Genomic DNA, 17,240 nt, shown 5'->3' with positions numbered 1-17,240 from the left:
TCAGCCATATGGGAATCCAGTACCTGTGCCATCTGCTGCCTCCTCTCTTACTGTTTAAAGAAATAATTTGTGTGTTCGCATATACTAGTGTGTGCACACACACAAAAAAGTACTTTTTTTTTTTTTAATATTTCTAGTTTTAATTGTAATTTGCAAAACTGATGACAGTGGAATATTTTTCCCATCTGGAACAACTGTCAATATCAAGTGGTTATGCCTAACATAAAGAACTAGTTATCACGTAAAATAGAACTAGTTACCACTTAAAATAGTATTTTACGTCATAATCTGTAAGTGCTCTTAGGTCTGAAGATTAATTAAATTTGCCTTCAGCATTTTTTTTTTTTTTGGAGAGGTTTTCGCTATAGGGCTCGTGCGCTCGCCAGACAGACAGAGAGAGACATAGAGACAGAAAGCGAGAAATCACCCCCCAGGGGGGATGGTCACACCGCAATCCCTTCTCCTCCATTCTCCTCTCGGGATCTTGGGCACGCACGCACACGCGCCCGGCGTGAGATTTAAGCCACCGGGTCCGAGACGCGAACCGTGGTCAACTACGTGGGAGTCCAGCGACATAGCCATTACGCTAACTGCTGGTTCCCAGCATTTTTTTTTTTTTTTTTTTTGCAGAGTTTTGGAACTGGCTCCTTTAGAATGCTCTAATAGGTTTATGGCCTTGCCAGAGTTTTCGATATTTCTAAACAGAGTCTCTAATCTCTTGATTTTCTTCTGATCCTCAAGAGCACAGCTGATTACTATAGATTGAAGTTTCTGACCGCCTGGCCCAGGTGGAATCTCAGACAAACATGCACTGTAGAGCGACGTTAAATGGGTCTTGGCATTTCCCAAATCATCCAGAAACTTATTGACCAACTCATCAATAACCTTTGTGGCATGCTTGAGAGATTCTTGTTGCTGGAGATTTCTAGTGTTTCTACTGAAAGTTCGACGATGAGAGTTCATCCCATCAAACAGTTTGCAGTCAGATTTAATGCTTCTCTTTCTCCACCATTGATCTGCCTCGTGTCCTGGCTGTTTTGGGTACTGTGGGTCATTTCCAGCAGGATTTCCTTCTCTTGCTCAACAGCAGTTGCAGCTTCTCTCAAAGCTTCAACCCTCCTCAGTTCAAGTGTTAATTAAGCAGGTTGTGATTTTTATCACTTATGTGCAGTAATCAGAATTTATTTTGCATTAAATCACTCACTGGATCATAACAATACTCAAAACCAGAAGCTTTCTTCTGGAAGAGCACTTGAGTGCATTTTCACAAAAAAAGTACTTTGGTTTTCATTGCTTTTGATGTTTTTTTTTTTTTAATTTATTTAACTTTATTTATCATCATTTCTATTATTTTTGAGTGACCAGAGAGAGAGGGAAAGTGAGAAAGCAAGCTGCCAAGTCCAAGACTCAAACCGTGATTGGCCATGTAAGAGTCCAGCACTTCAACTACCATGCCGCCTGCTTGCACCTTGCTTTGAATCTTCTAAAAGTAGTAAAACTTGGTATCCATAGTTTCCGGGCATTGGCTTTTTCACTCACCATGGTTACTGAGATTTTTCCGGGTGGCTCGTTTGTTTCACCTCTGCATGCGTGCTGTTATGTGACTGTCCATGCTTTTTCTGTTTTGCTCTTGGTGAACGTTTTCTCTGTTCGCTGCCCTCATCGATTGTTGCTGTTGTGACTGCATTGCTGTGTGTACTTGGAATGGAATGGCTGGGTCTGGGGAATGTTACTGTTTGCAGCTTTATAAGTGATGTCTTGATGGTTTCCTGTGGCTCCATAGCCTCCTTGAAACCTGATTTTCTCCTTGATTTAATTTGCACCAATCTGGTAGGTGTGTAATATGTCTCATTATGGTCTTGGTTTACATTTCTCTGTCTTAGGTTGAGAATTTTCATTTGGCATGAAGTTCTCATTTTCTGTGGAATACTTGGTTGTGTCTTTTGCACTCTTTGTTTATTGAATAAATGATCTTACTATTTGAAAGAGTTATTTCTGTATTCCTTATACTAAACTGTTCTCAGATATATGCCTTCTTTAGGTTTATTATCTATCTTTCAGCACTTTAAAAGATATTCTGAGGGACCAGCAGGTGGCATGGTGGTTAAGGTGCTAGACACTCCCACATGGCTGACTGTGGTTCAAGTCCTGGACCTGGTGGCTTGCTTTCTAACTTCCCCTCTTCCTCTCTCTCTCTCTGTCTCTCTCTGTCAAATTAAAAGTAAATGAATGAGTAAGTTGAATTTAATAAAGGATTTTCTTTAAAAAAAGATATTTTGAGAGGCCTGACCCTGTAATTCAGTGGTTAAGTTAGCCAGATCCCACTTGGCCAACTGTAGTTCAGATCTCAGCCTGAGCCACTTGGAAAACACACAGGTCACGTGTATGTGCTTGTCCAGAATCCTGATGGGGGGGAGAAATGGGAGAAAGAAGGTTGTGGCATGATCACACCCATTGAAGGGTGCTCACTTACCCTCTCTGGCAAGTGTACACACTAACAACTTTCAAAAAACAAAAAACAGGGCTAGCCCCATAGCCTAGTGGTTAAGGGAGCCAGATGCCACATGGCCAGCTACAATTTGAATCCCAGCCCCGGTGGCTTGAAAAACACACTGTGTGTGTGTGTACACATGTACCCCAAATCATGACTGAATGTAGAAATAAAGAAGGGATTGTGGTGCCCCGTTGGAAGTGCTGCATATGTGTGTGTGTGTGTGTGTGTGTGTGTGTGTGTGTATACACCCCAAATCCTGATAGGATGGAAAAATAGAGATGGGATTGTGGTGTGACCATGCCCCATTGGAAGTGCTTTATCCCTTTTCCCTCCATCCTCTTCCATCTCTGTGCCTGCAGCATGTATGTCCTCTGGAAATTAAAAAAAAAAAAAAATTTAATAAAATGTTTTTAATAACAGGAGGTACTTAACTATAGTACAAACTTACCAACTTTTTATGTAATGCTATGGTTTTTTTTTCAAATTATTTATGTATTGGGACCAGCAGTTAGCATAATGGCTATGTCGCTGGACTCCCATGTAGTTGACCGCGGTTCAAGTCCAGGACCCGGTGGCTTAAAACTCACGTTGGGTGCATGTGCATGCCCAAGGATCCCAAGAGGGAAATGGAGGAGAACGGATTGCAGCGTGGCCATCCCCCCCTGGGGGGTGATTTCTCGCTTTTTGTCTCTCTGTCTCTGTCTGTCTGGCGAGCACACACGCCCTATAGCAAAAACCTCTCAGAAAAAATTATTTATGTATTTTGTTTATTTGTTATTATTTTTTTACACGAATTTTGCCAGAGAGAGAGAGAGAGAGAAAGCCAAAGCCACCAGGTCTGGGACTCTAACTGTGGTTAGCCATGTGGGAATTCCAGCACTTTAACCACCATGCCACCTGCTGGCCCTGTAATGCTATGTCTTATCTGAGAAATCATGCAGTGTTCAGGCCATAGCTAGATTGGAACATGTCAAGAGTAGATGCACTATGGAGAAATGAGGAAATGATGGTCCTTTTTAAAGATGTTTTTGGCCATCAAATAAGGGAAGGGACTTTTTTTTCTGTTTGCTGTTCAAGATGAGAGATACCAAAGTGTGAATGCCAGTGAGAAGGGCTCTAGCTGGGGGAGGACAGCATGCTAGGTTGAGTAGGTGCCTGAGGAGATGGGTGAAGCAGGAGCCTTCAGAGGCGGCACACACCCCCACTGTGGCAGTAGGGATCAAAGAGATATCCACCTGGTTTGGAAACATGAATTTCCTTTTTAGTCTCTTTTCCTTTTTTAAAGAATTATTTAACTTTATTTGTGTATGTATGTATTTATTTATTATTCATTTAAATTTGGCCAGAGAGGGACAGTGAGAGAGAGAGAGAGAAAGTGAGAAAGCAAGCTGTCAGGTCTTGGGACTTGAACCATGCTTGACCATGTAGGAGTCCAGCACCCTCAACCACCATGCCACCTGCCGGCCCCTTGTCTTTTGTTTTTAATTGCCAGAGGCCACATGAGCTTGCCAGAAATATAAACAGAGGGAGATGGAAAAAAACACCTCCCAGTAGGTCTTCTTCAAGTCACAGTCCATTTCTCCATCCCTTCAGGATTTGGGGCACTCGCACACATGTGCCCAGCATGGTTTTCAAACCATAAGGGTCAGGAGTTAAACCATGGTTGGCCACATGGGATCTGGCTTCCTTAAGTAGTAGGTCATAGGGCTGGGCCCTAAATCCTACTATCTAATGGTTTGTTTTACTCTAGCATCTGAGACTATTCTAGTAAAGTGATACTTCATTGTAGATTCCACTTTCATTTTTCTAATGACATTGACCAACTTTTTGTGTGCTTGTGTGTGTCATTTGTCATGATCTTTGTCAAAGTGTCTCCTTGAGTCTTTGGACTTTTTTTTTTTTTAGGTTTTTGCCACAGGGTGCATGCACTCACCAGAGAGACAGAGAGTGAGACATGTGTATTCACCTGAGAGAGAAGGGGTGGGAAGAAAAAAGCCATGCCGCAGTCCTTTCTCCTTCAGTCTCCTCGGGGGATTTTGGCAAATATGCCTGACATGAGGAGATACCTGCTGGGTCTAGGACTTTGAACCATAGTTTGACTATGTTGGGAGTCGAGCATCCCAAGCATCATGCCACTCACTGACAGCGGAGTTACAAAGTTTTATAGTGGCCCTCTGTCAAGTTGATGATATAGATTCCTAATTTACTGAGAATTTTTAATCTAGAATGAATATGGGATTTTGTCAAGTGTGTTTACTGCATAGAGTGAAATGGTAGTGTGGTTTTTCTGTTTTCGTTCATTGATTGGTGTTCTGATACAATATCAATCTGAATTCCTGGGATAATTCTTTTTGTTCATGATGTCATTTCCTTCTACCTGTTGGTAGATATGATTTGCTATTTTTTTTTTCATCTGTGTTCATGAGATACATTGTTCTGTAGTTTTATTGAATTATATTTTTCTGATTCTGACATCAGGGTAATACTAGCCTCAGAATGAGTTGGAAGTGTTCCCTCCTTTTCCATTTTCCAGAGAATTTGTGTAGATTGGCTGTTTGGTAGAATTCACCCTGGGGTCTTTGGTTTTGGAGTTTTCTCTGTGAGAAGCTTTTCAACTGTATATTCCAATTTCTTTCATAGACAGGACCATTTAGGTTATTGATTTTTTATTGAGTGAGTTTTGGCAGAATGTTTTTAAGGAATTCATGCTTCTCATCCAGGTTGTCCCGTTTATTTGCAGTTATATTTTACTATCCTTTTAATGTCTGAATGATCTGTAGTGATGTCCCTCTCTCTAACTCCTGATACTGGTAATTTTGTCTTCTCTTTTTTCCTCTTACCAGTCTAGTTAGAGGTTTGTCAGTTTTGTTGGCCTTATCAAAGAATCCACTTTCAGCCTCATGGACATTCCTAGTGTTTTTTTGTCTTATTTCATTGACTTTTACTCTGATCTTTACTGTTTCTTTTCTCCTGGTTACTTTGGACCTATTTGCTTTCATCACATTTTTGTAGTAGAAGTTGAGATCATTGATTTGAGGTTCATTCGTTCTTTCCCTCTTTCTTTCTTAAGAGAGATTGTTTTTCTTACTATAGTGTGTATGTGCTCACCGGAGAGACAAGAGCCAGAGAGACAGAAAGCAAGAAATCACCCCCCAGAGGGAACGGCCATGCCACAGTCACTCCTTCTCCATTCTCTCCATTCTCTTCTTGGGACTTTGGGCATGCATGCACACACACACATGTGTCCAGTGTGAGTTCCAAGACACCGGAACTGGGACTCTAACCGTGGTTGACTACATGGGAGTACAGTAATGCAACCATTATGCCATCTAGTGCTCCTGATTTTAAGCCTTTTCAAATTTAGATATTTAGTGCGGGATGAATGCTACATGACTGAAGGATGTGGATTGGGTTACTTGGCCAGTCTCCCATTGCTGAACATTTAAGTTTCCAGTTTTTTACTATTATAAACAGTGAAGCCATGAATACTCTACATCTTTGTACAGTGATGATAAATTACAAGGAGAGACTCCATCTTGTGATCTTGGGTCTTCTCAAAGAGCAGTGTGCACTAGGAAAGTGTCCCTTCCCTGTTTTTCTTTCCGCGTTCTCCTTTGGCATTCTTGTTTATTGTCCTGTTGGTCCTCCTGTTTTATTTTTTCTTGTGCTCTTCTCTCTCAGGTTTCTTATGTTGATAGACATACTTCTGTTATTTTGCCAGTTAGCATCTTTATATTATTTGGATCCATTATGTTAAAGAGTTATTCATCAGGTTCTATTTTAAACTATTAATGTTGCCTGTTCATTGCCTCTTCAGCATTGTTTGAGATAATTTTTATCAGCCTATTAATATGAAGTAATTCAACTGAATAACTTTACTTCTTCTTTTAAATTTATTTCCTTTTTTTGACATTTTCCCACAAACATTTACTTTACATGTCAAAAGATATTTGCTCAGGGATCCAGCAGTTAGCGTAATGGCTATGTCGCTGGACTCCCACGTAGTCGACTGCGGTTCGCGTCCCGGACCCGGTGGCTTAAAACTCACGCCGGGCGCGTGTGCGTGCGTGCCCAAGATCCCGAGAAGAGAATGGAGGAGAAGGGATTGCGGCGTGACCATCCCCCCGGGAGGTGATTTCTCGCTTTCCATCTCTATGTCTCTCTCTGTCTGTCTGGCGAGCACACGCACCCTATAGCGAAAAAAACCTCTCCAAAAAAAAAAAAAATTTGCTCATAATCAGTTCTTTAGAGTTAATAAACAACTTTCAAATTTTCCAAAAAACTGAATTTTAAAGATAACTTTCAAAATATTTGTTATAATTTTACTTTTGACTCCATATTAATAGAAATAGTATGGTTTTAAATATTTTTGAGAAAATATTTACATGTTAGCCACTCAAACTGTTGAGAAGCAAACCCCCAGCACACAGTTCACACATGGACCCTCCCAACTCAGTTCTGCCTATGAAATGTTCTGTGGTTTCCCATCAGCTAGCAGAGATCAGTTTCTTTCTTCCTTCAAAGTGTTCCTCAAAGTAGTCCTCTGGTTATGGCTGCTATTTTGCAATCTTTACTGATTACAATGCTGGGCTGGAAAAGTTCAGGTTATTTTATGGTACAAATTCTTTCATATGGCTTCTCTAATCCTCCCTGCCAAGCAGAGCTGTTTATGGTATCAGGCAATCTTTCCAAGAGCTTCTGATGGCTTTCTTGATCTCTACCTTGACTCCATAATTTTCTGGTCCTATCTTTAGATATGACATTTCAACTGGATAACTTTGTGTTAAACATTCTTAAGTACCTACAAAGAAAAAGGTTGGTGGGGACCAGCAGGTGGCGTGGTAGTTAAGGCACGGGACACTCCCACATGGCCGACCAGGGTTCAAGTCCTGGACCTGGTGGCTTGCTTTCTCGCTTCCTCTCTCTCTCACTCTCACCCTCTTTCTCTCTCTGGTCAAATTAAAAATCAATGAATGAATAAATTAAAAAGTTATTTTTAAAAAAAGATTTTAGAAAAATAAAAGGAAAAAGGTTGGTTTTTGTGTTTGGTTTTTAATTGCCAGACCATGCATGCAGTTGCCAGAGAGACAAAGAAAGCACCCCTCAGCAGGGCATAGTGACATTGCAGTCCTTTTTCCTCCACCTTCCCCTCCCTTCAGGATTTTGGGTGCATGTATACATATACCAATATCTTTTTTCAAGGTGCTGGTGCTGGAACTCGAACCATGGAAAGCTGTGTGGGATCCAGCTCACGGCGGAAAGCACTTAACCACTGTCGGCCTGTGGTTGATTGGTTGGTTGGTTGAGTTTTTTTAGTTTGCTACAGAATGCATGCACTTGCTAGAGAGAGAGAGACAGAGAGAGAAAGAGAAGGAAAGTGTGAAATCACCCCCAGGGGGTGGCCACACCACAGACCCCTCTTTTCCATTCTCCTCTCAGGTCTCTGGGCACCCACCCATACATACATGCCTGACATGTCCCTCAAGCGTCCAGATCTAAAACTCAAATCACAGTCAGTCATATGGGATCTAGCTGCCAGAACCTCCATGTTACCTGCTGGCCCAGTTTTCTTTTTCTTTTGCCAGTGGGAATATATGCTCACCAGAGAGAAAGTGCCCCTCTAGTGGGGTACCATTACACCACAATCATTCCTTTTCTTCTCCATTTCTCTGTTTTTTCAGAATGCTGGGCATGCACCCACATGCACTCTATGTGTCAAGAGCTGGGAGTCAAACTGCATTTGGCTTGCAGGATCTGGCTCCCAAAGCAGAACACTGAGCAACCACGCTAGGCCTAATTATTATTTTTTCTTGTGTGTGTGTGTGTGTGTGTGTGTGTGTGTGTGTGTGTATTCATTAATATGTTTCTAGAATTCATTAGCTAATATTGAATTCAGGTTTATTCGTTGCATTCCGGAAGTAACATAGCGGCCTACAAGTTGCTGTGATTTCTCTGGTTTGCTCAGTACTGTCTTTGTCACATTTTCAGAGTCTGCCATGGTAGCTTTAAAAAGATTGGAAAGTTTTCCTCCTTTATCTGCCCTGGAGGTTGGAGAGCAACACAGCTTTCACACCGTTTCCTAAGAGAGTGAGAACGGGTGGCAGCTGCAGGTCAGCCTTCTCCAGGCTCTCCCTGCAGTCAGCTGCTCTGCCTGTCTGCTTTCTCAGAGCTGGCTTTGTAGGGTTCTGGGGTGGTGGTTTTGAGGTTGTCATTCTTCTTTGGGTGGAGTTTGTTGTATCCCAGGCCACTATTTATGGAAAATCTATTTGCGAGGACCAGGAGGCTCGCCCTAGAAGCCCTTCAGATGAGCTGCTCTAAGGACCAAGTGAGGCCTCATAGACAGGCTTCACGTGGTGGCCTTGGAGCATCTGCCATGCACCTCGCGATCCAGTGGAGGTCTGAGGTGGCCCTATAGGCCCCACACCTGAGCGTTTCAGAAATTTGTATCTGGCCCCCAAGTTCTGAGAAGGCATGAGTCATCTCTTATACTTTGTTTTATAGATTTTCTTTTACATGTATGCCTTGAGCTTTGGTCATCTTGCTTAATTGAAGGTGGACTTTTATTTTTCATAATTTGTTCTCTATGTTTTAGGTGAATTTCAATCCAGTGAAGTTTTTACAGTCAAAACGACTTTTATGTTGGCACAGTAAAAATTCCCTGGGGCCAGCTGGCGACATGGATGTTAAGGTGGCTGTGTCCCACACGGCCCACTAGCAGTTAGTCCTGGATCTGGAGGCTTGAAAAATCACATGGGGTGCAAGTGTGTGTGTGCAAGTGCGTGTGCACGTGTGTACCCAAAATCCTGAGAGGAAAATGGAGAAGAAGGGATTGTGGTGTGGCCATCTACACTGGGAGGTGCATTTTCACTCTCCCCACCCCGTGTCTCTGAGAGCACACACCCTATAGCCAAAGCTAATTAATACATAAATAAATGTTATTTCCTTTTTTTTTTTTTCTCTAGAGTGTGTGTACTTGCCAGAGAGACAAAGAGGAAAAGTGAGAAATCACACCCCTGGGAGTGTGGCCACACCATAATCCCTTCACTCTCCTCTCAGAATTTTAGGCACGCATGTACACAGCCTGTCATGGGTTTCTAGTCACAAAAATCAGCGGCCATATGGGATCCAGCCACCTTCACCACCACACCACTAGCTGTCCCAATATTTTGAACTGTAATTCCATTTTCTACAGAACTTTTGAGATTACATTAGCTCTTACATTAGAATAGAAGTTGTCTTAGAAGGGCAGGCATCCCTGCGGCCTGATATCTTTTTGTTTTTCATTACCATAGGGTGTGTGCACTCACTAGAGAAGAGAGAGCATTCCAGTGGGGCGTAGTCACATCACAGCCCCTCCTCCCTTTCTCTATCCCATCAGGATTTGGGGCCCTCATGCACATGCACCCAGCATGTTTTTCAAGCCACCAGGGCCAGAGTTCCTACTGTGCCCTTGACCACCTGAGATCCAGCTCCCTTAACCACTAGGCTACAGGACCAACCCAGTACCTAAAATATATATGTTTTAGTTTTCTTAATAAAACTTTAAATTTTCTAATATCTTATATAGACACAAAAGTAAAATGATTCCTTAGTCCTTCAGGTCCCCAGTGGCACTTTTAAGATGTAAAACCTGACCTCTGGGGCCAGCAGGTGGTGTGGTGGTTAAGGTGTCAGATCCCACTTGACTGACTTTGCAGACCCCTTGAAAAACACACTGGGCACTTGTGCGTGCTTGCCCAAAATCCCAGGAGAATGGAGGAGAAGGGATCACAGTGTGGCCATCCCCTGGGGCAGCGGGGGGAGTGATTTCTCACTTTCTCTCTCTGGTGAGCACATGTGTCCTATGGCAAAAAATAAAGATAAGAGACCTGACCTCCAACACAGTAAAGGTTGCACTCACGTGCTAGTGTGTTTGCTGTAGTCGGGTCAGATGCTGGTTTCGTTAACCCTAGTTAACATGTGTGGCTTCCTTCTGGCAGGACCACAAGCAGGCGGTGCCACTTCGCACTCGAACAAGTCGCCCATTTAGGCGTGAAAGGTACCGTGCTGTGGAATGGCAGTTAACACCTCCCTAGAGCGTTTCCATAGGCTTCCTGTAAAACCCTGTGTAAAGCAGTCTCTTCAGTCATATTAGAAGTGGCATGTGATCTCCAAGTACTTGCAGTTTTCCGTTTAGCAGTTTCTGACTTTTAATTATGTAGATGTTGCATGCTTAAATAAGTAAAAGTAAATTCATTCCACTCTGCTTTTACTCTCATAATGAAATTAATTTTTATACTTACAAGAAGACAGATAAGTGGCTTTGTTGCAAAGAATGTGCAGTAATGATAGCATGCAATAATTTAGAAACAGAAGGGAGTCTAGAAAGGAATTGGTTGGAATATGAATTTCTTTATAGTCAACTGTGGACATTTAGATTGCCTCTGTCCTTTGTCAGTAATATCTATGCTCTCTTCTTTTTTATTTTAAAAGTGCTGTTTCCAGAAGAAATTATCTTACAACCTCCACAAGTGACAGGGGACTGGAGCCATGAACCAGAAACCAAAAGTGAGGAGCAGGCCACCGCCAAGGTAGGGCTTAGTGACACATAAATCGACCGTGACATTTAGACCGTGTTTGAATTCACTTCTAGATGTACTAGCTTTTCAGTGGAGTATAGTTCATAAATAACCTAAGATCACAGTTTAGACTAACTGGGCCAGGCCTGCAGGTGGTGTAGTGATTAAGGTGCTGGACTCCCATATGGCTGACCATGGTTCAAGTCCCAGATCTAGTGATTTGAGACACTCGAGGCTTGTGTGTACGCACGCCCTAAATCCCAGGAGGAGAATGGAGGAGAACAGCCTCTGAGGGGTGATTTCTCACTGTCAGTCTCTGGCGAACACACGTGCCCTATGGCAAAAATGAAAGAAAAAAATTTAAAACTAGACCAGCGTAGCATGGTGGTTAAGGCAGCTAGATCCCACATGGCCTACTGTGCGTGCCCAAAATTCCAAGAGGATAATGGAGAAGGCATTGCTGTGTGGCCATCCCTAAGAGGTGCTTTCTCACTTCCCCTCTCACTGTCTCTTTTTCCCCGCCTCCTTTCTGTTATCTGATGGGCAAGAGCTTGGATGAGTTGTGAGATCCTGGATTCTTTTGGTCCAGATCTCTAAGATTACCTGCTCTGAGACAGTGGAAAACCACAAACACTTGTAAAGTGGGAAAAGAGAAGTCGTAATAGAAAAGTGAAGATTTTTATTAGAAAATAAGTACACCTCCATATCAGAAAAGCGTGTGGGCTGGCAGCTGCCAGAGGATGGCTGCACTGGGCATGGGGCCAGCTGTTACTTTCACTGTGGACTTTGGTGATGCACATTTAGCAAGGTGAGGGCTGTCGTAGTAGCCGGCTCTTTGACTTCTCAAGGCTTCTTCCTGGGGCTTTTTTTCTGTGTTTACAGCGCCTCTCCTTGATAGTTTACTGTTCTAGTGGGAGTTAGGTGGTGGGTTTTTATGTATATGTGCGGGGTGGCAGGAGGGATGACAACATTCCCAGAGCCAGGAACTAGGTGGGAGGAGGGAGTTCCCACAGAGGGTCTGGTTGCCTTCTGGTAGGCTGCGATCGACAGGGCTATGTCCTGCTTTTACCTCAGGACTGCTCACTCATATCTACCTGACCATAACACCCCAACCCCCACAGTGAGCGCCTGAGCCTCACTGCAAAAACGGCGTAAATAGAACTAGCTAAAATAGCTCAGACGCAGTTTTTATAGGGCTAAGGTGGGTGCAGCCTGTTAAGTGGCGAAAAGCAAAGTGCAGGCATTCGCAGTCCTACAGCTTTACTCTGAAATACACGCTTCTTGGGGCCAGCAGATGGGGTCGTGTTTATGTCACTGGACTTCCACATGGTTCACTGCGGTTTAAGTCTCGATCCCAGGAACTTGACACTCATGCCAGGCTCATGTGTGTGCATACCCAAGATTCCAGGAGGAGAGTAGAGGAGAAGGGATTGCAGCATGGCCCTCCCCCTGGGGGACGATTCTTCATTTTCCCTGTCACTGTCTCTGTCTCTCTAGGCAAGTGCATGTGCCCTAAGACAAAAACCTCTTTTTTAAAAAGAATTACTTTATTTAACTTTATTATTATTATTTTCCAGTTTGATAGAGGGAAAGAAAGTGAAGATACAAGCCACCAGGTCCAGGACTTGAACTGTAGCCGGCAACGTGGGAGTCCAGCCCCTTAACTACCACACCACCTGCTAACCTCAACAAAAACTCTTAAAAAATAAATATAGGGAACCAGCAGTTAGCGTAATGGCTATGTCGCTGGACTCCCACGTAGTCGACCGCGGTTCACGTCCCGGACCCGGTGGCTTAAAACTCACGCCGGGCGCGTGTGCGTGCGTGCCCAAGATCCCGAGAGGAGAATGGAGGAGAAGGGATTGCGGCGTGACCATCCCCCCGGGGGGTGATTTCTCGCTTTCTGTCTCTATGTCTCTCTCTGTCTGGCGAGCGCACGCGCCCTACAGTGAAAATCTCTCCAAAATAAATAAATAAATAAATATAAAGTAAAGCTGTATAGTTCTGATGCACACCCACACAGACAGGTAAGTTTATGTGGACACGCATAGAAAACGCACACCCACACAGCGAGCTGTCGGTGTCTGCGGTCTCTGAGTGCTGCACAGCAGTCTTGCTCTACGGCTGTGCTTTTGTAGGATGAATCCTAGAGTCTGTAAAATGACTGTCAGAAGTTCTCACATTGAAAACCTCACACACATTACTAAATTTTAGCCCAGGTTATACCAAGCTGCCCTCCTGATGCCGTTGTATGAGTTTTGCAGAGTACAACCAACATACCATAAGGCGCAGGCTTGAAGCGTGTGATTTGACAAGCTCCGGTGCACACAGCCCTGGGAAGCCATCACCACAGGCAAGATAAGGCACAGACCCAGCGGTCCCCAGAGCTCCGTCCCTCTTGAGCCCTCTCTGTTGATGGCCACAGCAGCTGGTCTGTGTCATAGGGCTTCGTATCAGAGCACTCACGTGGCTCAGGGATGGCTCAGGGAGGCTGGGGCCACACGGTGAGAACAGCCAGCCTGGTGACATGTCCCTGCCGTCCTGACTAGCCGGGGGCTGGCACAGGAGGTCTTGGTATGGTGAGGCCGTCAGAAACTCAACTCTCGGCGCAGTGGTTGCATCACTGAACTCCAACGTGGCCGACCACGGCTCAAGTCCTGGACCCACTGGCTTGAAACTCGGGCCAAGCGTGTCTGTGTGCTTTCCCAAAATCCCAAGATAAGAATAGAGGAGAAGTGATTGTAGCATGGCCATCCTCCCTGGGGAGTGATTTTTCTCTTTCTGTCTCTCTGTCTCTTTCTGGCAAGTGCATGTACCATATAGCAGAAGTCTTTCTTTAAAAAAAAAAAAAATACCCTTGGGACCAGCAGTTAGCGTAATGGCTGTGTCGCTGGACTCCCATGTGGTCGACCACGGTTCAAGTCCCAGACCCAGTGACTTAAATCAACGCCAGTCGTGTGTGTGTGTGCGTGCCCAAGATCCCGAGAGGAGAATGGAGGAGAAGCGATTGCAACATGGCCCCCCCCCCGGGGGGTGATTTCTCATTTTCTGTCTCTCTGTCTCTCTCTGTCCTTCTGGCAAGTGCACATGCCCTGTAGCAAAAACTTCTCCCCTCCCCCCAAAAAAATCATTCTCACCCACAAATAGTTTTAAAAAGTGAAATGATAAAGTGTGCACTGTTTTTTTGGCCTGACTCTTTTACACATTATAATGAACTGTTTTGAGATCCATCAATGCAATATATATAAAATTTTTCATGTGAATTTTTTTTTAGGTTGCTATAGAATACATGTGCTTGCCAGAGAGAGAGAAAGGGAAAGTGAGAAGCCACCCGCCCTGTGGGAATGCCACACCTCAGTCCCTTCTCCATTCTCCTCTCGGGATTTTGGGCACACACATGCACCCCCTGTGATTGTCAAGCCACTGGGTCTGCATGGGCAGCTGCAAACATGGGAGTCCCACACTAATCTTTGCACCACCTGCTGACCCTTGATGTGAACATTTTTGACGTAGCAATTTTATAGATCCTAGACTTTATCTTATGAAAATAATCAAGTGATTACACAAAGATATCTGTATATACAAAGCTATGAATTATAGGTTTTTTGTTTTTTGGTTTTTTTGCTTTAGCGCACGTGCACTCGCTGGAGAGGGACAGACAAAGGCAGAGGCAGTGAGAGGGAGAGGGAGAGATCACCCCCAGGGAGATGGCCATGCCACAGCCACTTCTCCATTCTCCTCCTGAGATCTTGGGCACTCGTGCACAGGTACCCAGCGTGAGTTTCAAGCCACCAAGTCCAGCACTCAAACTGAAGTTGGCCATGTGAGAGCCCAGTGGTGTATCTGCCGTGCTCTCTGCCAGCCCCAGAGTTTTTGCTATAAGGCATGTGTGCTCACCAGAGACAGAGGGAGGGAAAGTGCAAGCTGCCAGGTCCGGGATTCAAACTGCAGTCAGGTAGGAATCCACACCTTAACCACCAAACCACCTGCTGGCACCAGAATTGTTAGTAATGGAAAAATTGAAAACAATTCCATAGGTCAGGACAAATTCTGGTCTGTGTTTAAAGATACACACGAAGCTGGTTCTTACAGAAGGCTGTAAAGGTAGCTGGCAGAGAAGCAGCCTCTCTGGAAGGCCGCGTGTCTGTGGCATGTGGAGCTCCTCGGCTTTCTGAAGCAGGGTGCCAAGCTGCCTGGAGGCCAGGCCTGCACCTGCCACAGCCCTTCCCAGCAGGTGCCTCTGCCTCATGTAGGCCAGCCCTGGAGGCAGTGGGCACATGTAGCCATTGGCCCCACATCAGTTTATTTACATTTGTTTCTAAAGGTATTTCAAAACAGTTTAGCAGCTTTTTATCAGATGTTCTGTATTTTCATTGTGTTTCCAAGGACTTGACCTGTGGCTGGTCCAGAGAGCTGTTTAGATACAAGCACAGTTGCTCATGCAGCTGAGCCACTGTAGCACGGAGCTGCTTTCTGACCATCTTTCTGCATTATGACTTTTAGAATAGGAAAGCCACGAGGGACCAAGCCATGTCTGCAGCTGTGGAGAGCTACATGGGTGGCGAGGACCTGCCAGGGCTGCTGGCCTCTGCAGCAGAGGCGAGTGATCTGGGTACGTGTCTGCAAGGGGCTGAGAAGAGCGATAGGAGGTGGGTGCCTGGGGGTGGTACCTAGAGACCCCGCAGCTGTGAGAGCTGTGAGAGCTGCTGTAGTTGTTTGGGGCCTGCATGGAGACACAGCCCAGAACAGGCAGTCTCCTCTTACCTGGGCCCCAGCAACACGCCATGAGTTAGGTCACATGCTGTGAAGACTTCTAGGCTTTTGGTTATTTTTCCATGTGGTTTTTAAGCTGCGGTAGGCATTTTTGAATTGTGTCTCTGGTACTTTCATCACGTAGCATACATGAAGCAGTAACACAAGTGGCTCATTTTTCTGCTCTGGGAGTCACGGTAGTATCCCTGACTCGGACGAGGCACAGACAGGCCAGTAAGGAGAGCCGTGATCCTGTCTCACCAGTGGGTCTCCTGCAAGCTGTCCCATCTGCCCGTGGCCTGTGCTCTGACCCTGGTCTGGTGGGGACAGCTCTCTAGCCGCGCAGCCTCCAGTGACGCTGCTTATCCACTCTGAATGCAGACCGTGAAATTCAGATCCCTAAGGCCAGAGGGAGGGAGTTCTTTAACCCGGTGCTGAATGAGAACCAGCAGTTAGCTGTCAGAAGGATCCTGAGCGGCGACTGCCGCCCACTCCCGTACATCCTCTTTGGACCTCCTGGGACAGGAAAGACGGTGACCATCATAGAAGCGGTTCTTCAGGTGAGGGTCCGACCACACGGGGGCTGTATGCTGCTCCACGTGCTCCTGCGTCCTGGCCTTCAAGGGGAACAGTTACTTAGAGAATCCGAACATTATGAAGACCTCGAAAACCCGTTATTGCACATGTAGCTGTTTGTTATGTGAATATATTGGGTTTTAAAAACCCCTTTTCATCGTGTTAGAGAAAAACTCTTCACATCATGGTCTTTACGTTACCCAGAGCTTCCATTCTGTGGGAGCCCCGGCACCTCCGTTTACATCTGAGATCTGACCTTGCGGAGGTGTATTGTGGGCGTGGTGCTTCATGCCGTGTCAGATTCTGGTCAGAGACGTGCACGTGCTTTCCCCGGGGCCCTACGAGCTGGATGCGTGAGATGACCCACGCCACCTCATCTCAGAAGCAGTTTAGGGCCCCAAAGGGCAGAGAATGACCCCACTCCGCACAGCCCCGGTAGCAGCCATTGAGGCGGAATGTCCCTTTCAGCTGCAGAGATGCGACAAGGCTAACCGGGAGCTACAGAGCTGCGGCCCTGCAAAGGCCCTGCAAAGCGGGCTCCTGGGCTCACTTTGTGGGTTGATGTTTATGACCCTGGTCTTTCGTGTCTCTGACAAAGGTCCACCATGCTTTGCCGGACAGCCGGGTCCTGGTCTGCGCGCCCTCCAACAGCGCTGCTGACCTTGTTTGTCTGCGGCTGCACGAGAGCAAGGTGCTGAGGCCGGGGGCCATGGTCCGGGTGAATGCCACCTGCAGGTTCGAGGAGGTGAGCCCAGGGCAAAAGGCCACCAGAAGGGCTACAGGTTAGCAGGTAAGGTGGAGGTGGGAAGCAGAGTGCCACGGAAAGCCATGATGACCAAAGTGCTGCAACAGTGTCCATT

General features: G+C 45.4%; 1 protein-coding gene and 1 pseudogene across 2 annotated transcripts in view; one reads left to right on the top strand and one right to left on the bottom strand.

Moving 5' to 3' along the window:
* MOV10L1 (Mov10 like RNA helicase 1) overlaps positions 1-17,240 on the top strand; it is a 67,528-nt gene that overhangs the window by 28,550 nt on the left and 21,738 nt on the right. For both annotated transcript variants that reach the window (XM_006157589.2, XM_006157588.1), the window contains exons 13-17: positions 10,474-10,532; positions 10,967-11,064; positions 15,556-15,664; positions 16,186-16,364; positions 16,979-17,125. In XM_006157589.2, coding sequence (XP_006157651.1) covers positions 10,474-10,532; positions 10,967-11,064; positions 15,556-15,664; positions 16,186-16,364; positions 16,979-17,125 — 592 coding nt within the window. The remainder of the gene's footprint in view (positions 1-10,473; positions 10,533-10,966; positions 11,065-15,555; positions 15,665-16,185; positions 16,365-16,978; positions 17,126-17,240) is intronic.
* LOC102497174 (BAG family molecular chaperone regulator 2-like) lies at positions 314-8,706 on the bottom strand (annotated as a pseudogene).

Source organism: Tupaia chinensis, unplaced genomic scaffold (genome assembly GCF_000334495.1).
Source record: "Tupaia chinensis unplaced genomic scaffold, TupChi_1.0 Scaffold000548_1, whole genome shotgun sequence".
NCBI lineage: Eukaryota > Metazoa > Chordata > Mammalia > Scandentia > Tupaiidae > Tupaia > Tupaia belangeri.
Note: the sequence above shows the minus strand (reverse complement) of the source record. Positions and strands in the feature narration are given on the sequence as shown.